The 21,645-nt window shown below is 40.0% G+C and overlaps 1 protein-coding gene and 1 long non-coding RNA gene across 4 annotated transcripts in view; one reads left to right on the forward strand and one right to left on the reverse strand.

Moving 5' to 3' along the window:
• Window positions 1–204: 204 nt before the first annotated feature.
• On the reverse strand, window positions 205–6,999 carry LOC108648245. Its single transcript, XR_004222757.1, has 2 exons — window positions 6,915–6,999; window positions 205–2,751 (listed from the first exon to the last, which is right to left on the reverse strand). It is a non-coding gene; the product is annotated as an uncharacterized LOC108648245 (long non-coding RNA).
• A 255-nt stretch (window positions 7,000–7,254) lies between these two features.
• The window catches only part of ankrd50 (ankyrin repeat domain 50), a 29,435-nt gene continuing 15,044 nt past the window's right edge, over window positions 7,255–21,645 (forward strand). Inside the window, exons 1-3 of one of the 3 annotated variants that reach the window (XM_002941998.5) lie at window positions 7,255–7,344; window positions 11,769–12,619; window positions 18,618–18,847. In XM_002941998.5, the coding sequence (XP_002942044.1) occupies window positions 12,144–12,619; window positions 18,618–18,847 (706 nt within the window). In that variant the 5' untranslated portion in view covers window positions 7,255–7,344; window positions 11,769–12,143. Of the gene's footprint in view, window positions 7,345–8,323; window positions 8,586–8,641; window positions 9,017–11,768; window positions 12,620–18,617; window positions 18,848–21,645 lie in introns of those variants that run through there. The other 2 variants (XM_018096150.2, XM_031902563.1) reach the window with 2 other exon arrangements.

The following is a 21,645-nucleotide window of genomic DNA, read 5'->3' on the forward strand; positions in this document are numbered from 1 at the left end:
ATAAGCCTATCCCTGAGCATTTTTGTGTACGGAAGCTATAAATTGGCTTCTTTATAAATTGGATCTTGATGGAAGTGATGCATTTCAACCTGTACAAGAGATTTGTTCAGAGTTAAAATGCTGACTTCTACAGATGTAATCTCAGGATAATCCTTTTGTGACTCCCTTGTAGTAAAAACCCAATAAATAATGCAGAAGCATACATTATTATAATAATTATCCTTTATTTGTATCGTATAATAAATATGCAAGTCATTTTTATATTTTTAGACCAAACTGAGTTTGTAAAGTCAGTGAATAGGCTTCTGTGTGTGTGTGTAAGACAGTAAAGTATTTTATTTCTATTGATTTTTAAAAACAGTACAAAAAGGTTGGTTGATTAATAAACAAAAACATGATGCTACATTGAGCTATAAATACAGCAAAGCTAAATGTAGCATTTCATAGCATGTAGCTTCATAGCATCACTTTAATATACAGTAAGGAAAAGAAACATAATATTTTAGACAATTACCCTGCCATGTGGCAACACTAGGACAGTGCTGCTATATGCTATTTACTCTTTTGGGTCATATGCAATCTATGGCTTGTGCCATCTCAAGAAAAATTGTGACTTGGGGGCAGGTTATCTAAGTGAAGCTACAGTTTAACAAAGCTCAGCAAAAAGATGTCCCCATTGTTTCACCTGCAATTGATAAGATAATATTTATAGAACAGTAAAAAGAAAATTGCTTGTGTCACTAGCAGTTAGGGTTGCCACCCGGCCCCGACCTAGCCGTTAAAATGCCAGCCAGGGCCGGGCCAGAATTACAAGGCAACGTAGTTGCCAGTAAATTTGTAATAACTTGTCCTCAGCCCCTGGCCTGCCTCCTATTCCATCTCAGCTCCCTTTTAACCTGCCCTACTTATTATTTCCCCTTTAAGGACATGTAAAGTCTATTTCACTGGTAGGCTTGTGTGTGTGTAAGACAGTGTAAGGAGAATATGCACCACAGTACAGTATTTTATTTCTACTGACCCTACTAGCAGTCCTCTTGTATTTTAAATAAATAAAAGGGGCGAATTTATTAAGTTTTGATTTGCAATTTTCAATCAGTTAGATATATTTTCTTTTTACAAGGTACCTTTCTTTCTTAGTTAATTATGAAGCAGCTTTAAACCAAGTCCTTTTACACCCTGTTGTCAGAGACACAGAGGCTCAATTATGGCTGCAGCCTCTATCGAGGTTGTTGAAATCTGGCCAGTTGTTGTCCAATTGGATGGCATTCATTAAAGGTACTCTTGTCCATAATTGCACTTCCTTACACAGTGGTAGCGTGTACATCTCCTGTTCCAAATTACAAGTCTATCAATTTACACAGAACCCTGAAGCTCTCAATACCTTGCTCCAATGTTCCCACAGCAGGCTGTGTGAATATGCCTAAAGCATCATGTGAAGACACATTTTCCCCAGTTCTATAAGCTACCTTGAAGAATGTATATCAACTGGGCCTCTTGTCTGAACCCCTAATAGCAAATCCCTTCCTCAGTGGAAAAGTCATTAAATTTACTGGTGTCCTGGTATACTTATCATTAATATGATAACTGGCTTAATTGATGTAAACCCTGTAAAGTGCTTTCAGTCTTATTGGAGAAAAGTGCTATTTAAATACTTCCCTTTCCTCCTGTCACTGTTATACAGACAGCAGTCAACTAAAACTGTCCTATAAACCAGGCTCCAGAGACCCAGCATCAATAATAAATGCCTACATAGCTCATCTGCATGAGTGGATGAGTGGTAGCTGGGCAAAAGTAATTCTATAAAGCACAGAAGCATTAGCAATTAAAGAACAGAGGCTGTTTTTGAATTAACAGAAAATGTATCACTCAAATTGTGGTAGTGGTCACCAGATCCTTTCTCCACCATATACAACATTATTTTAAAAAGGAATCGGTATTACCAACATTAATATGGGACAGTTGTTTGTCAAGTTCTGCCATGCTTATTCTGAGCTGTCAAAACAAAGTTTATTACTATATGCTGCCCTTCTCTGTTTTGTGTCCTGGGCTGAAAACCTACTTTGCTTGAATATGTATCAATGGCATGTTAACATATTTCAAGACAACACAGTCTCTTGGGATGTGTGAAGGGAAATCTAAAGAATGAGTCTAGTGCAAGAGAAGTCCTGTAAATGGGGTCCTTAAGTGTAAAGAGGAAAAGGTGAGCTTTTAAAGATTTTAAATCTATTTTATTGTCATTAAATGTAATTTATCATTGCCAGAGCAAACGCTAATAACCTGTGCTGGGAAAAAAAAGGAGCATGGAGTGTAGGTGTGTGACCGTAGCATTCATTGCAACAAAATAAGGAGGTGGACTAGATATGTGGGATCAGTATTGTTGGAAAAAGCAGAAACAAGAAAATACTAAGTACTCTGGAAGTAACAGCAAGCATAGAATTGGCTACTTTAGTGATAGCTGTGTCTATACAATAATAAAGACAGAAACCATACAGTGGATGGTGGAGGATCTAGAAGAAAATGAGTGAAGAGATATATGATGTCATACTGCTGTATACACACTGCTCTAGTAGCTTGGGTGAAGACATGCTGGGTGACGGCATGAGTAGAATGTTGGATCTGTGCCACTGAACTGATGTCTAACGGTTTGGTATTGCCCAACAAATTCTAAATTCAATTCTTACTCTTCAATTCTTGGTCTGCTTCTTGAAGTACCGTAGTTACGTTCTCCCGTACATACATATTTTTTCTGTCCTGTTGAGAACATTTATAAAGTTAAAATCCTTTCCCTGGTACCTTGAGATCTAAATGTCCATCAATGATTAAAGGTTAAACAAATACTAAATTGAATTCTGACTCATCTGAATCTTGATTTGTTTCCTGAAGTTCATTTCCAAAGAAAGCATCTACAGAAATATCAAAAGCAAATAAACATATACCCTGAAAGTCTAAAATGTATTATGGTATTGCTCTTGATGCTGGTCTCTTCAGTTACCACTGTTTTTTAAAGTCTGAATAATTTTGTTTTTCATTTTATGAAAATGGCATGTAGCCAATTTAACTATGCTTAGCAGCAGTGCTTAGTCCTGATAGAACCTGCTATCGAGGCAATAATTATGATGACTATCAGAGAGATGGATGTAAAGTTCCTTCTTTATTACCTAGCTGTAAAGAAAGCAGTGTTGTTATCAAGACAGATGAATAATAATAATGATGAAAATTTTATAGTGTCTTTCTTTGTGACGTTAATGAAATGGGCAGGAAAGGGGTATTACAACTCATGTGCAGAGTGCGAGCAGCAAATGCAGGTTTCTACTGGGGCCTCTCAAAGCTATAGATTATTATTTTTTAGTTCATTGATTTTTTAACAGAAGTAAAAAAGACAATAATTAAAAGATAATGGAAAACAAAACAAAACAATACAACATCAAGTAAAATAATTTAACACATCACATTATGGAATGAGTCACAAGGGTTTCATTGGGCCATGTAACTCTTCTAATATCTTGTACATAACCGTATCCATTGCTTTCTACAGATGGAAAAACACATGTGAAACTAGCTTAAAGGTGGCCATGCACATTGCAACCTGCTCGTTTGGCAAAGTCGCCAAACGATCAAATTAAAACGACCGAGGGCCTTATCAATGAACTAATGCAGTCCCCAATCTGACAGAAGATCAAACCTACACGATCGAGATCTGGCCATAGCGGATGCCCATACATGGGCAGGTAAGCTGCCGAAAGAGTCCTTTAGTCAAAGGGACTATTAGGCCTATGGTAGCAAAACGCTTGCCGAAAATCAGCCCCTAAAATCTTTGTGCCTGCACCAGCAAACATTAAATCTGACGCAGCGGGCATCAGCCAAAAAAACAAAAGACTTCCCATTTCTAGCTGATATCCACCTTATCTGCCTGTACTCACGTGGATTCAAAGCTTCTGGGTGCAGGTACAAGTTAAAGATTTTTTGAGCAGAGGGGCTGATACTTAGCAAGTGTTTTTCCACTTGCCAAGAATCAGACCCATGTTGCATAGGCCTTAGGTGAATGCCACACGGGGCATATTCTCTAAAAATGCTTGCCGAGAATACGCCCCGCTACTGTAAATTCGCTACCTTGTGTCTGTACCCGGATTAAATAGAATACACTCAGGTGCAGGCACATATAGCCAATATCCGCCAAAAAACACGAGACTTTGCATTTTCAGCAGATATCAGCTACATGTGCCTGCAACCCAAGCGTATTCAATTCATTCTGGTGCAGGCATAGATAGGTGCATTTTTGCGTGTATGGAGCGTATTCTCAGGAAAGTGTTTTTTTCAGCTTGCTGAGAATACGCTCCATACGCTTTGTGTGGCATTAGCCTAAAGTTGCCCAGTTTGGCCCTGCTTGAAGTAGCAGCACTAGTTAGGCACTGGTTACACCTTGCAAGTTGCCCACAGCAATCAGCTGCTGGAGGAAAGCAGGGGAGGTAAGCCTCAACATAATTAATGCTAATAGCAAATGACAGCACTTCACTCTGTGCAGCACCTGTCTGCAGTTTTCCCCAGAGAGTGCTTCAGCTGTATGGTAATACCAAATGCTCCACAGAATCCATTGGTTCTATCCCCTCTAGGGTCTTTGCTGGCATACTACACTGTATCTGAATCTACTGCAATTATTATTAAACTAGCTGATCATGATGTATAAAAAGCAAATTAGCATATCTGCCTTCAGAGTTGCACGAGAGTCACATGTACCATAGATCCACTTTTCTCAGCCCGTGTTTTTCCATCAGGCTGAGAGAAGCGTATTCACTTCCCTACGCTGCCCATGTGCCTGCACTGAAAATGGTAGTATCTGCAGCGGAGGGAAGAGTAGGTGGATCCATGATTCGCTGCGTGCCTGCACTGAGGCAGATACTGTAGTTTTCAATGCAGGCATATGGGCAGCGTAGGTAGATAAGTGGATCTACTTTATGTGTGACCATGCCCTTAACCCAACTCTTCAGGGCTTATTTATTTAAATTCAACATTGCGTTTCATGGTAAAAACATTTTCCAATTATTTCAGAATTCAAATATCTGATTTCAAATATCAAGCTTTATCAATCAAAAAAATTCTCAAAAATTTGGTTTCGCAGCTAAAACCTGCCGAGCTTCAGTAGAAGTCAGGGGGAGGTGTATTTTCGAAATTCAATCTATTTTCAAGTTTGAATTTCCTTAAAGAATAAATAAACCTTTTTTTTTTTTTCTATTAATAAAATTACTCTAAACAGCTTCCCAGAATAGCCTACCTTTGTCCCTCTGTCCTTTCTGACCTGGTTCCTCAGTTACAAGCTGCTCGATTCCTCTCCTTCCTTGTTCAGAGTGAAGCTCCGTCCCCACTTCCTGTTCTGGTTTCTCATTACATCGACTACCTGTAGTCAAAGTGGAGAGCCTTCTGTGCATACCTGGAGGCAGCAGGAGCCAGTCTGTACATTATCAGGGTTTTTTTTATTTCTTGATGAGAGACCTAAACAGAAAGTGGGGGCGAGGCTTCACTCTGAACAAGGAAGGAGAGGAATCGAGCAGCTTGTAACTGAGGAACCAGGTCAGAAAGAACAGAGGGTCAAAGGCAGGCAATTCTGGAGGCTGTTTAGAGTAATTTTATTAATAGAAAAAAAAAGGTTTACTTATTCTTTAAGGAGAAGAAAAGGCTAAGTCACTTGAGGGTGCCAAAATGTTAGGCACCCCCAAGTGACTTTTAGCACTTACCTTCTACCACGGGCTGGTGCCCCTGTTCGGAGAAAACTGCACCAGCCCAGGGTACCTGCAGCGAACGCTTCCTCTTCTGTTTTCGTGCATGCGCAGTAGAGTGAAAGCCCGAACTTTAACTTTTAAGTTAAAGGGATTTTGCCGGCAGAGCGAACAGGGAAGGAGGAAGCACTCGCTCAATGTACCCTGGGCTATGCTTTATAAATTGTGAGACTGTGGCCCTTTCGTTTGGTTACTTTCAGTCACAGGAAGCCTGCAGGCAGTTGTTGAGGCTCTCCTGTGGCTTTAGAAATCACAACAAAAGGATGCACACAACCCCATCATTGTACCCACCATATGTTTGTCAAAACATACTTCCAGAACCAACCTACTGCGTAGTTAACATCAAAATTACTTTTTAGAATGGTATAAATAGTAGAATTCGAAGAGGAGCAATTTTTTTTTGTGTTCTTTTTTTAAATTATTTATGTATTTTGTTCTGCAGCTCTTAGTCTTCAAGAGCAGTTTTAAAATTAAAATGGAAGTCGGGTCAACCAACACATGGCTATTATACAATATACATAATACTTGGGCTAAATTTATGAAGCATAACATGACTTCGGTAATGCATACATTCCTGCCATTTGTTGGAGAGTAAAAGTTCATTTGTTTATCCTGCCATGTGGGATGTATGAAATTAATATGATTGCTTGTAACCTGTTTTCAGTTATTATAAATGTAGGTCAAACTAGATTCATTAAACAAAATGTTCTGGGGTATTACGTATGGAGTTACTAAGAAGGTATCTGTGTAGTATATGGTTTCTTAGCCTGCCCAAATGCTTTCTATTAAATAACATCAGGTGCCTTCAAAGGGGGACATGGCTCATGACTGCCTGTTTTCCACTGACTGGCAGCTGTTTGGTTGCCCAGGAATTATAAGGATCCCGGGGATCACTGATTGCTTAGCAGTTTTTAACACATAGTTTTGAGAACTGTAGTCCTCCCACAATTTTAAGGGTTAATTTTAACGATGCTGCTGTGAAGCCAGGTACAGGGTATCCTAGTTATGCCAATGCTCACCTGGCTGTTACAGTAGGACACAAAGCCCTAAATACCTCACCATGAGAAGAGTAACAGTGAGGCATGCGTGCTACATACACAGCAATAACACCTGTGGCTATATTTAGTACAAAGATTTGCTTACTTAGCGGACACTTACACTCCAGCAAGGTTAGCTCAGGTCGGCAGGTCACGTGACGGCGACAAGTCCAGAAGGACAAAACTACAACTCCCGTGATACCAAACGAAGGGAGCTGCCAGTCGCTCTTGCCCGCACCTTGGCTGGAGTAGTCGTGTTATGACGTCACCAGAGGGACTGCGCCTCCGAGGCTCCGCCTTCTCCACGCTGCGTGTCCTATGCCCCCCCCCCCTGGCTGTTTGAAGGCGGGGAGGGGAGGAGTAGCTGAGGCTGCACTGGCAGACAGAGAACTGAGAAAAGAAGGGGAGACAAAGGCTCAGAGAGCCCCACAGAGGGAGGGGACCGAGGACACCTAGGGACCAGTCGGACTCCGTGCTTACGCGACACTTTTTCGGCGCTGTACCCGGCCCTGAGGCACATCTCGGGCTGTGGAGAGGTGGGCGAATTCACAGCGGACATGCTTATACACGTATAGGCAAAGGGGGGGTTCAGCCTGGGGCTCTCCAGATGTGTTATCCTCCAACTCCTTGCATTCCCAAGTAGCTCATAGGTGCTGTCGGGAAGTGCAGTTTAGCCGGCGATGGTCTTGTCTGTAGGACTAGTTATGTTTAGGTGGATGGAGACTTCAGTGACTTCCTGAGCAGCACTTTGCATTGTGGCAGCCTTGGATGTACCTCTGGGAGGATGAGGAGAGGAGGGAGATAGCTCAGGACACTTTGTGGCCATTGCCATAGCTGTTGTGCGTAGTTTGTACATATATTCTCTTGCTAGGAGGCATGCTTCACTCTGGGGCTTTATTTAAAAATTAAAAAAAAAAAATACTGTCCCGGTGCATGCTGGGACCCACATAACCCTTGTCGCCTGTAGATGCCCGAGTTGTGTGGGTGCTCACAGGGATGGCTGGTGTAAAGCTGGGGAGCTGGGATCAGGCACTCACGCTTGGCAATCCACATAGCAGAAGTGGCTACCAGACTGCTTGCCATATAGGGATTACAGCTGTGCTTGAGCTAAATCTCTATCTGCCGGGTTTGCTGGAAGTTGCAGCTGAAGAAGAGCCGGAGGGCCGCAGGTTGGATTGCCCCTGCTCCTCTACACTTCATAGTGTCTCTCATTCCTGGGGTGGGGTCTTTGGCCTTGTACTGCATGTTAGGGGCAGTCTCTTATTGTATGGCTTCATACACCCCCACCCTGTGTACGTGTGTGTGCAGGGACACGGATGGCTGGAGCTGCCCGGTCTCTGGGCTCATGGAGGAGGAAGGGTGTTTGGGATTGTACAGCAGCAATGCAGCACAAAGAGTAGGGCTGTACATGGGAGGAGGAGGTAGAGGGTCATAAATACTCAGAGCAATGTGCAAAAATCCTGATTGAGAAACCACTTCCACCCCATGCAGAGAGGAAAGAAAACTGCAGTCTTCTGTATCTTTAGCTTGTGGCTCTCCTACTGCTATGAGACTATATTTCCCATGGGATGCTGGGATTTGTAGTTTAGAAACAGCTGGCCCCTTTTGATCTTACATGAAGTTATAAATAATTGGTTGGGGGATATATGTCATTTTGTTTGCTGTACGGTTTTGTTATTTTCTGCCTACTTTTCTTGGTTGCCTGCCATGGGAGTGATTAGGCTTCAGGTTAGCCAACAAGTACTACAACTTAAGTAATTTGTACATAACCTATAATGTAAGTACGGTTGATGCATAAGCATTAGAAAATGTTTTGAATAGCCAGATATAGTATGATTCACTAATATTTATAAGGATAGTTTCCATTGTATACAATGATGTAGTTTAACGAGAACTTACCTTCTTCACCTTCTTTTAGAACCACAGGTCCCTCTGTCAATTATTAGATGCTAAGATTGTTAGTTTGCCTTTGGTGCTCCTATGGGTCATTTTCCTTTTTTTAGGTCTCTAATCTAGTGGCTAGTGGGTACAACAATATAGAAGTGCAGTTGCCATGTATATTGCAACACTATGCAGTGGCAATAAATGATTCTTAATAGAGCACATGGTACATAAAATGCATTTTTTTTTTGGAAACTTCATAGATCAGATGATGTATTGAGTCTTTCACTATGAAAGAGTGTTCATTCAAGGCTCTCTGCCCTAAAGGTGCAGTACAGTATCTGTTTACATTCTTCATATTGCATTGACATATTCTGCTTTATAGAAACTATAGATCACTTACATCAAATGCAAATTAATTTATATGTTCAATATTATTGAAAGGTTGTAGTAACCAATAGCAACCAATAAGATGTGTACTTTTAAACCGGTGACAAATGCTATCTACTGCTATTGGGTGCTATTAGTGACTAGACCTGTAGCAGAGTTTTGCAAATTTTAATGACATAATGACAGCCAAGTGCATTGTTGTACTTTCTGCTTTCATTACCTTTTTTGTTGTACTTTCCCATATTTTTTCATTATTAAGGTTATCTATACTTATTGGGATTTTCAAAGTTGATGTTTAAGTAGACCGTCAGTTTTAGTTTTGTTGACTTACTACAGGGTTCTATGTGTAACCTGGTGGCATGCTCACCCATAATAGGAAGAAGACTGCCCACTAAATTTTATTTTACCTTTTAAATCTTAGGTATATAAATGTCTGCCATTAAAATTGGATCATTTATCCAAACTGAGTTATTAGAAATCTTGAACACCAGCATGTGCAAAGAGCAGTAAACATGTGATCTATGTATTTGTGACATCACAACTCTAGTACTATATCCATAAGAAGGTGTATTTTGAATACAAAACAAAGGCATTACTTGCATACTTCTTTTAGATGTTGCAACAAAATTTCATAGCTAAGCACTAAAGGTGATCTTAACCCAATTATTCTTTTTTAACATTACAAGAAAATATAAGAAACTTTCCAATATACAGTACCTGGCTGTTTATATTCTGAACACTACTGGTTTTGACTCTTAAAGGGCACCTATCAGTTGCATTTTTTTACTCCACTGGAAGTGTGGGCAACTACTATTTTGTGCAAAAAATGCTCCTAAGGGGCACTATGCCACCAGAAACAGGAGGGAGCTCCCAGGGCAAGTGTGACACTTACATGCAAATTATACTTAGTTCCCCAGTTTGCACATTGTGAAAAAGACACAGCCCTGGAGGGCCAGCAGCTGCACTAATATGCAAAATAATCCTCCAATCATAATCCCAGCTGATTTTTTAAACCTGTTCTTTGCTCCTGCAATTGGAGTTGGAAGCAAACTATTTCCTACACAGAACAAGTCTGTTCTTTATCCCCATGTCTGATTCCAGTGTCATATGATGAAGCTAAAAAAACCCACAATACTCTATGTATGCAAAATAGCAGCAAGATAGCTGCCAACGTACTGTGAATCAGCATTTTCATTGGTCAATTTTCTTGCATCTGTAATTAAGATTTTGGCCCGTAGTATGAATTGTTTACAATGTGTTATTAAAGGGCACCTATCTCTTGATCAGCTTGGATTTTCATTGGAGGATTATTCTGCATATTAATGCAGCTGCTGGCCTTGGAGAACTGGGCCTTTCTAGCATGCATGCGCATAATGAGCAAACTGGGGAACTGGGGCACTGAGTATCTTTTGCATGTTAGGGTACATCATTGTCACCTGCACTGGGAGCTCGTTCCTATAGCTGGTGGCATAGTGCCCATTAGGAGCATTTTTTTGCACAAAATGGTATTGTTTCCCCCTACTGGAGTTTGAGCTCTGTTATCCTGCACTTCCAGTGGGGTAAACAATTTTCCATTTTTATAATTATATAATTATAAGACTGTGGACAGTCCCCAGCATGCAAAATGAAACACACATCTTTATAAAGCTGTGTAATAATCCAATGTAAGGCACGCACAGTGATTTTTACCTTTCCTTCTCTTTTAAATTCCCTTAACTTTGCAAAGCTGAAATGGTGTGTAGACCTTTCCACCAGTGACTCCTATTGTTGCAGGTGGAAATGCATTTCAGAGTGGTTTGTCGCTGTTGTAGTAGAGATCTGTTGCGGGCGACTAACTCGCTCTGTGGGCCATCAGCCTTACAGATATTTATACTTTATGCCAAAAACAACCAGATGACATATTGTCATCTAGCTATTTGCTATTTAGTAGCCTCAAGTGGATTACTGGCCTGCAGGAACCTCTGCTTGAAGTGCCTTCAAGCATGAAAGGTATAAATGGGCACTTACTTTGAGGCCACTAGGAGCAACATCAAAGGGGGTGGTGAGCAACATGTTGCTTACAAGCCACTGGTTGAGGATCAGTGTTTTAGATTAAACAGAAGTTACCTTCTCCTGATAGTCTATGGAAGAAACATGTAATTTTGTATGTCTTGTATGAACACATTTCTGTGCTGTCCATAAACAGTTATTTTGCAAATGCATGTAGTATCTAGTAGCATCTAGTAGCACATCCTCTGCAGCAATAGGATACTGCAACTTATTATAATAGTCTATTTTCCAACAGAAAAGTACCCACTGGCATTTCTACAGGTTTCCCAATGTGGTAGATTTGTATATGTGGTTGTCACAACTGAAATATTTACTGAATTTAAAACTGTGGCTGGATTCTAGCTCCATAAAAGCTGAACACGCAACTTAAAGACTTTTTGAAACATTTGTATGAATCACATGCAGATATTGCACTGATACTGCAGCTGTGCTCTGATCAAAGTGCATTAACTTTTTATAAATAGGCCTTGTACTTACTGCACAACCAAGAAGTGGCAGCTACTTATATGACTACACTGCCTCTTGAACAACAGTAAAAATGCCATTGAATACCTAGAATAAATGTGTCTTATAGTATGTGATTGTCATTGGAAATAATGTCATCTTTGGTGCTTACTAACTGTTGGCTATCCATTTTTAGTTTTTCCAGATGTGCTGTGTCCTGCTTGTTCTAAAAGAATGCAGTTATATCGAATCCAGATGCAGTCATGAGAGCACTTGAATTTTTCAACCATCTGAAAAACATTACAATTGAATGCAGGCAAAATATGGCTACAGATTTCACTCCTTTGAGTACTGTTTCATTCGTCATTTTTGAATCGGGGGAAAACATTCAATAACTAAAGATTGACGTGCACTAGAAGGATTAAATGGACACTGCATTCTACATCCCCTTCTTGTTTAGAATGTCACTACTGGAAATTAAAACCAACCTTTTCTTCAACGTTTCTCTGGTTTCAGTTATTGATATATCTAAATTTTTTGTGGGCGTGCAAATTGACAGCCTATAGCCAACATGGCTCAGACCAGTTTACTGCAAGGAAAACCTTTCTACTGCAGGGAATGGATTTTCCATAAACTTCAGCACTGCCTGCAGGAAAAACTAAACTGCAGCAGTAGCACCACAAACAAACATTCACTTGTGGCTAATTCTGGGAGCAATGGTGGAAGCACAGGAAAAGGCACAGCATGGGGTTTGTTATTTGTTGGGGGCCCTGGAAGTGGAAAGACAGCACTTTGTACAGAGCTGCTTTGGCCAAGTTCACCTGCTGGCTTGCAGAGGGGAGTACATCGTCATGCTCTAGCATATCATTTTTGCAGAGCGCAGGACTCGGACACAATGTGCGTTGGAAGCTTTATTAGAAGTTTGGTTGATCAGATCTGTCAAGGTGGACTAATGCCAGGTTTTGAAGACAAGTTAAATGACCCTTCTGTTCAGAGCCTGTTGCAGCCAGGAGAATGTGAACGGAACCCTTCAGAGGCATTTAAAAGGTATATTGCTTGAAATGTGCAGAAGTGATAGACATGTAAAACTTTTCTTATTCTATGGCATATACCTATAAGGTGTAACCTAACATTTCTAAGCTTGAGTATCACAAAAAACTAAATGTGACAGACAGTGCTTTAAAGGTAATCATGCATCTTATTTGATTTACATAAATTGCGTAACCAGGCAGAATACTGGAATTGTTAAATTAAATTACTTAGAATGGTTTCAGTTAAAAATTGGTGCTATGTATTTTGTAAAACATTTTCAGGCCCATGAACTACAATGAGAGGTTCATAAATGAGCATCCGGTTCTTCTGGACCAGTTGGAATCTGGCAAGTAGCCCAAGCTTTGTCTTTTTTAACAATCCTACCAAAACACTTAGACTTTCCAAAAACAGCACTTTTCCTGGATACAAAAGTGTAGCAAAAGTATATTGTTAATTATTATTGTTATTTTATTAGTAATTAAAGTAGTCGCTTACCCTTAAACACTTCTGGAGAAGGAAACCCCTACCCCACCATGTAAATCAGAGAGATTGACAGTTGGATGAAAGTCTTAGAGAAGACAGTACAGCATTAATCCCTACCAGCGGCGATTCTGGGACTGCTGCCACCCCCCCCCCCTCAGGCTCCACACTTAGAACTGTAGCATTGGAGTGGGTCCAGAGGGGGACACATTGCTAGTGCAGAGAGGGCTATTGCGCTGAATTTTTGGCTCCTAACGTTACTAGAAGTGGCTTTTTTGCCACACCTGGTAACTGGACACTCACTACTGCCTAAGGTAAGGTTCTCACTTTGCCTCATGGCAGAAGCGGCCCTGAGCCCTACTGTACATGCCCATTCCCTACGTCAATTATTTGCATACCATTAATCCTCATGGCAGCCAGTGGTTTTAAAGAGATACCGACACCAGAAATTAAACCTTTTTTTTACATCTATCATAACATTGTCTTTGCATGACCTTCATTTTTGCCATAAAAGTATTTGCCCAATGCTTTTATATTACTCATCTGATCCCCCATGTTCCCCTATTAGGGGGCTGCCATATTTGTCCAGCAGGAGGCTGTTAGCATTAGAAGCTGTAACTGACAGGCTGAGAAGGGACAGTCGGGTTGGTAAAACAGTCAGGTTTAGGAACTTCAAGTAACAATTAGTTACAAAAGCAAATCTCTCAGCGAAAATCAATCAACATGACCTATAGGCAACTTTTTATGTACATTCATATTTTGAGGAGTCATTTTTTGTGTCATTATCACTTTAATGCTATGTATACAATCCAATTTTGCTACACTATAGTTTTTGAAAAAGGGCTTCTTTTGTAAAATACTACCACTTTGGCCTTTAACCTAGTTAAAAGGTTAGCATCCCCTTTAAGCCTAATATTCATTTCAAAATAAAGGTCTGTCAGGCTTAGCCACTAAGGTATGACTGGTAGTTATGAGCCTAAAGCTGGCCATACACGTGGCGATCTGACGATGTTTAGTGCGACCATCGTCAGATCCGCCACACACCATTCAGGGCTGAATCGGCAGGTAAGGAGGTAGAAACAATAGGATTTCTACCTCCTTCTGCCGATTCAGCGCTGAAGGGAGATTTTGGTCAGGCGCCTTCTATGGCGCCCGATCAAAATTTTCAAACTGGTCCGATCGACGAGTTGGCCGATATCAGCAGCTTTCTTGCGATATCGGTCGACTCGCCGACATACCATACACACACCGAATATTGTACGAAACGAGGTTTCGTACAATATTATCGGTGCGTGTATGGCCATCTTAAGTGTTGGGTAATCTGACAAACCCACTTAAAATTCAGGTCTGAGATTGGAAGCCATAACATAGTGAGAATGATTTAATGAACAAGAGTTGAGAACTGAGAAAACAAGTTTATATAAAGGCCAGTGATTGGAGTAAGCGTCTGACTGAGGCAGAGTTCAGTAACAGGCCAGGGGTCAGGGCTGGCAAAAGGCATGCAGAGTCAAAAAGACAGCCTAAAGTCAAGGCAGGCAGCAGGTAAGCGGAGTCAGAAAACAGGCTGCAGGTAAATGCCAGGAGATCCACAGGAATTGCGCAAGGCAAGAGGACTGTAGCACGGGAACAAGGCAGGGAACAAGCTACCAGCAGATACTCAGAAACCGGAGTCAGTTAACTCAATGAATTGTAAAGGGACTATATCTCTGCTAGGAAGCATATTGAACAAGAAACTCTGTTGCCAGAGGCAGGTTTGGGTTAACAAGGTAGGCAAAGGAAAGGAAGCAGAAGAAAGGAATACTAAATTAGGGTAACTGATCAGCACCAGCAATAAAAGCCTCTTGTGGCTTGGTAGGTTAATACAGCAGCAGTTATGTGCACAGTCAAAGGATCAAATCCAGATATATCCTGACATACACAGTGCATACAGCAGTTGGATATTTAAAAACATGTTATTTTCATCAATGCAAAAACCCATAAGAACCAGTTTGACTTTTTTTAGCCTAAGTTTGCTAGGTTGAACAAAGTTAATTATTGGCTTCTGTGGGTTACCAAACTGTTATTTTTGTGACTTTTTTGTGTGCACATCTAAAGAGTCTGAATTATATTTAGAAAGGATTATTTTTTTTTACACTTTCACTTTGAATGTCTTTTTGACCCCACTGATATAAAATTTAAAGCTTACCTAAAACAGTGATTCTTAGTAGGGATGCACTGAACCCCCGAATCCACCCTGATGGATTTGGCCGAATACCGAACCGAATCCTAATTAACATATGCTAATTTGGATCTCCAAGGATTAAAAATCTTTTCCCCTTAACATTTAACCCTTCCGAATGCTAATTAGCATATGCTAATTTATGCTAATTAGAATTTGGTTCGGCCAGGACCGTGGATTTGGCTGAAACCGAAACCCTGCAAAAAAAGGCCGAATATCGAACCGAATCCTGGATTCCGTGCATCATTAGTTCGTAGACTTTATATGCAGGGTGCTATGTGCACAGATTTCATCTTTTATTACAGTACTGACAATCAATTAAATAACAATAATGATGAAGATTTCTTGAGCCTATGACCTGCTAAAAAACAGCAGAGCAGCCCTTGATTAAAAACTGTTTAGCAGTTTAGCAATACAATCCTGACTGTCTGATATTCCTTGGCATATAAAGTATCAGAATTATAAAACCTATAGAAGCATAACTTTATTAGTTGAGCTTACAGTCCTCTATCACATTAACACACACAGCCGACTGTCCTTCCTGTGTTTCTGAAACAGGGAGAACATACACATTTCTTGCAGATTGTTTCCTGGTCATGACTGAATTCTGCATCCCTAAATACTTACGGGTATCAGTGCTAACCAATGAGCCTTCGATTAGTGTGTACTAGTAGTGCGCAGGCTGTCCACAGCACCAATAATTTAGGCATGTTTAAGACTACAATTGTTTGTGTAGGTGACATACTGAACTCCTCTCTGGGCCCTCCCTACTGTTGATTCCATCCTCCTGTCACAGCCCCAGTGGATTTATTGTTCCTACCCCTGCCCCAACCACTCTGACATGTCTGCTATTCTTTGCCTATCTGATGTCAATAGAGGGGACATCTGTATTAATCTTGGTGACAAAACAGGCTGGGCTGGATGCAGGCCAAATATTTGCAGACCCACAGTAAATTGCAGAACTTATATTCGTATTATAGATTAAGTCAGCTTTTATACAAATGGTTCCTGAAACTGTGTAGCAGTTACCTACAGTTAGGTTATGGAGCTTCCAATACTTTGTCATTCTAGTTATATATGCTGAAATACATTAAGGCAACATCTGGTGAATAACCCTGGTTAATACACCTGGTTCAATAGCATATACTTGCTGCTTATTTTTAAAATACTTGTGGTTAGCATTGCTGAAGTAGAGAAACCAGTTAGACCTGCATTCTTCAGAACCCTTTTTTGTCTTTACATATATACAGATGCCCTTGCATTAGGTTACATATGGCAACATTTTGCTTAGTTGTAAAATAAAATAATTACTTTTATTTGCCCCCACTCAGGGGTTTACACCAAACATTTAGGCCTGGTAAAGAAGAGATTCTAAATTGCATGGCAAACCCTGTCTGATGTATTTTGTTATGATAAGAATATAATATTTGTCTGCTGGCACCAGGTTGTAATAATTGCAGTTAAGGGCTGTGACACACGGTGCTACTTGTAGCCAGCTACTTGTCACTGCTAAAGAAAAAAAAATGCCAGAAAATATCCTGCCATAGACAATACTGAGAATTGTCTCTGCTAAAACACATGTATAGACAATTATCAGTATTGTCTATTTTGTAGCCGTGACAACATGGATGGTGGATTTTTCAATAAGGCTTGGGCAGCCTCCCCAAACCTTTCTGACACCTTATATAACTTTAAAAAGAAAAAAAAAACTCTGCTCCCTTACTGACGTCTGGTGGTCTTTGGGTAAAGGTGGGTATTGCTGGTGGAAATCATATTTGCAATAAGGGGGGCTACTTACTTAATCACTGGAAAGCCAAGAAAATGTGCATTGCTTTACCAAGAAGAGATTCTTGAACTCACCATCTCAGAGACAGGTGAACCTTTGCTTTAAGGTGATGGCAGACAAGGAACTTTGTCTCCCACAGAAAATAACATTCTCTACAGGTGGGCTGAATACATTCGAAAGCATTTTCACGCAGTTATGCAATTCAAATATTTTACCCATGGTGATTACCATTCACTACACGAAAAGGTATTTTTGAATGCTTTGTCACCATGCAGGTTGTGAAATTTCCCACAGGTGACAAAGAGCCCTGTGTGTCATCAACCTAAGCATAGCCATGCATCACGTATTGTTTCTAAATTCATAATAGCAGGCATGGCACCTTAACAGACTAGACCTTTAGTGGAAAAATAGAGCTGTGCCACCTGAAGCTGATTACAGCAATACCGAAGTTTGTTAACTTTTAGTTTGATATAGACAGTGATATTTTGAGACTACTTGCAATATTTTTTATTTTCTTTTAAAGCAGCTTTTCAGTTTGGAATTTTAAATTTGTGATTGCTATGGTCCCATGTACCCAAGCAACAAATTAAAAATTGGTAAGAACGTCTCAATCTTAGCAATTTTTAATTTGTTACTTGGGTACGTGGGACCATACCAATCGCAAATTCTATAGCAGACCAAATCTGATCTTACAGGTGAATTTCGTAAACTGTTTACTTCTGCTAAATCTTTGCTCGTAACTGTTGCTGGCTGCCTAGCACAGCAGAGCTGGACCATGGAGCTTTTAATCAGATAAGCTTTCTTTATCCTTTATTTTAATTGTTTGTCTCTAGGGCCAAGTGATTGAATTAGCCTGATATCACCCACCATAGATGGGCATGTCGGGAGATGATCAGCTAATTTGGCAACCACACCAAAAAATGAAGATTGTAACAGTCTTTTCAGAACATTATTCTATTAAGTAATATGTGCATTGTTATATCTTAACCTCATAAAGTACCAAAGTTCACAGGCCTCCTAAAAGTATCAGTCTATCTCTGCTTAGTTACTTACATTACCATCTTAATGTTCCAGCTGTTAATATTGCAGTTATATTCCTACTCTAGCTGGGCTGTTTTAAAGCTGCTGGTAAGTGTGCCCCTGAACAATGACCAGTGGCAACCAATAAAAATATTTGCTTTAATTGATCTACCTGCAGTTGGCTGAAAAATGCTATCGTAGATTGGTTGTACCTAATGTCTTTTAAAGTGTCAAACTGTGGGTGTCTCTATGATATAATCATAACTCTTGGTGAGTCTTGCTAATAAAGGCATGAAGGTCACATCAAATTAATTTGATGTTTATATCTAAACCACTTTTGTACTACCCCTTGCACGCTTACTTTGACTGGACTGGAGATTTTTCTGCCCCATGGCAAACTATTTTTTTCATAACAAAAAGTTTATTGAAGATTGACACCTTTTGAATTTATTTTACATGCCATGACTGCACATGCTGGAAAATAAGTTCTGCACATTTTTCCCCCACAGGTGTGTTCTTCTACCTCTTTTGGCCATAAAAGCCCCTGCCCAGAGTCTTTTCATGGTTGTTGACTCTGTTGATGAAGGCTGTAACATTGTTGAAGGAGAACACAGACCCTCAGGTTTATCTGGAACAATAGCAGATCTTTTAGCAACTCACCATGAGTTTTTTCCCCCATGGCTACTACTCATCTGTTCAGCACGCAAGCAAAGTAGAACAGTGACAAAAATGTTTACAGGTAAGTACAGTTACAGTTAATAACCTTAGATCAAGAGTTTGTAACCTTTTGTGTTAGGACCCTAATGTGGATCACACTGCTTTTTGTTAGGTATGGATCAGTCATCATCCTCCCCAGATTTGTGTAGAGCAAAATCTCACTAATTCACCCCACATCTTGTAGGAAAACCGTGTTAATCGAAAACATTACAAAACAAGATTTACTTCTATTCCTAATGTACAGATAATCAGACATTCCATTCTTTTATTTAGGTTGGGGGAGGTTGAAAGTAAAAATGGCATTTGCTATGTAAATTAAATTTGAATGTCATGTGTGAAGTTAATGACCCTTCAGTGTTTTGTTTTCCTCATGCTTATTGTCGTATTTTAGTTAAAAAATAAAGGCATGGTCTGTCTGGAGAAAACCAGATGACATGTGAATTCTGCAGAGCTATGCAAAATATGTATTTTAACAAAGCAGCCCCGAGCTCACTGAAAGGCCCCTTTGCTATAACTGAAATGCCTTGGGCTGTGCTTTTTTTTTGGTTACTTTCTATAGTGAGCAAAGGTCACACTAGTCTAGTTCTGCAGAGGAATGAAAGTGCTCAGTTGTAAAGCAAAGTTGTTTGTTGCACTCTCTTGGGTAGGAGAAGGAAAATGGCCAGAATTGAACTTCTGCCTTTTTTTTCTTAGACAGTTTTAAAATGAATGGAACCAATGTTTTAGATAGATTTTTTTTTTTCTTACCATACTGCCTGTAGACTTTTGGGAACTTTTCTCACAAACTGGCACAATTGCGTTCTGAAAGATTGGTTGTCTTACATCTATCCCGTTTCTATCTTATTACATTTGTACCCATGGTAATTTATAACATTGCCCAATTGGATTTTTCCCAGGCTATAGTAAAATAAAGTCACTTGATAAGTTTTGATGTGCCCCTGTTACCAGTGCAGGTATGGGATCACTTATCCGGAAACCCATTATCCAGAAAGTTCCAAATTACGGAAAGGCTATCTCCCATAGACTCCATTAAAAGCAAATAATTTCTAATTTTTTAAAATGATTTCCTTTTTCTCTGTAAGATATAATTAATCCTTATTTGATGTAAAACAATCCTATTGGGTTTATTCAATATTTAAATGATTTTTAGCAGACTTATGGTATGGAGATCCAAATTACGGAAAGATCCCTTATCCGTAAAACCCCAGGTCCCGAGCATTCTGGAGGCTTCCCAGTGGGCTGCTGGTTTGATTTTGATCATTGGGATCCTTCTTAAAAGAACAGACAAAACAAAAGTTCAGCACAAGCCCTATACATTGAATGTTTAAAAGGAGGGACAACTGTTCCTTTAGTACTCAGCAGTTTTGTGGATCTGGTCCAGCAGTAGTTTGATCGGGCCAAACAATCGAATTAGAACGGCGGGTATACGCGGCCTTCGATTTGGGGACCGCATCGATCTGACTAAATTTCAAACCTGCACGATTGCAGCCCAGGTGTCAGTTGGGCAGGCTTTAGTGCCTATACATGAGCCGATAAGCTGCCGAATAGGTCTAAGGGACCGATATCAGCAGCTAGAATTTCTCTTCAGATTTATTTACAATTGTTAATTTCTGACATACATAAATCAAGTTTTTGAGCTCTGAAGAATGCTTCTGTAAACTAACTAACTTTTTGGCATATTTCTAGAACAACATTTCTGGCACTAATAACTGCTAGTTTCTATCATAGTTATGCCAGTATTCTCATAATTTATCAGGGTTTTGTCATGAATTAAACAGCAGCTGACCTGTCCAAAATTGCTGAATAATCTTCCCTCTGAGTTCAGTAAGGACATTGCTTTTCTCATTGTGAGCATGATAACCTTTCATTTAGTATTCCACGTGAAAAGGTAGATTAAAGGGTTAGCTAAAATGGAATGCTCCCAATGATTAATGGCTGTCTTATTTCCAAGAATGCTTAGACAGAAGAGTTTCTGGTAATGAAAAACAGCTGTTAGCTTGGCATTGGATAATATTTTAAAGGTACAATTTCCCCCAAAATGTGGCACAAATAAAAACCAATGATACCAGTGTAGTTTCTAGATTACTTGCTATAATGTGTTGGGAATTAGAACCCAGGCTTGGGAAAACAGTAATATGATTACAGACTACTACTCCCAGCCTCCCACCAACAGAAAAGCCATGCGAGGAGCTGCTTTAGGCTGATGCCACACGAGGCGTAGGGCTGATATTTTCAGCAAGCGGAAAAACGCTTGGCGAAAATTCAGCCCTACGCCTGCTACTTGTGCCAGCACCCGAATGAATGGAATACGCTCGGGTGCAGGCACATGTAGCCAATATACGCATGAAAACGCGAGAGAATGCAAAGTCTTCCATTCATTCGGGTGCAGGCACAAGTAGCAGGCGTAGGGCTGAATTTTCGCCAAGCATTTTTCCGCATCAGCCTTAAGCTATAGCTCAAAACTTAAGGAGCTGTACAGTGCCTTTTTAAGAAAAAGTCTAAAGGTTTTCTGTGTTGCTGCCGTGTTGTTTAATGGGAAGTACAGCCCCACATCTGGAAGTTTGTATGTTCCTACTTCTTAGAAATCTAAATTCCTTTGTAGAGGAAATGGGGCATAGGAAGCTGGTTTAATAAGTGTACCTATTCGCATTATTGTAAATGGCCAATTCAGTGGCCCAGAGGGTTTGAAAAAGGATTTTGTTCTTCTTATCATTATATATTATATAATTCAGACCATTGGGAAATACTATTTCTGCTTTAAATGCCTTCTAGCAATTGAGACTTGTGTGGGGTCATGCCCATATCAAAAGTAACAGAATA

This window comes from Xenopus tropicalis, chromosome 1, assembly GCF_000004195.4.
Source record: "Xenopus tropicalis strain Nigerian chromosome 1, UCB_Xtro_10.0, whole genome shotgun sequence".
Classification (NCBI taxonomy): domain Eukaryota; kingdom Metazoa; phylum Chordata; class Amphibia; order Anura; family Pipidae; genus Xenopus; species Xenopus tropicalis.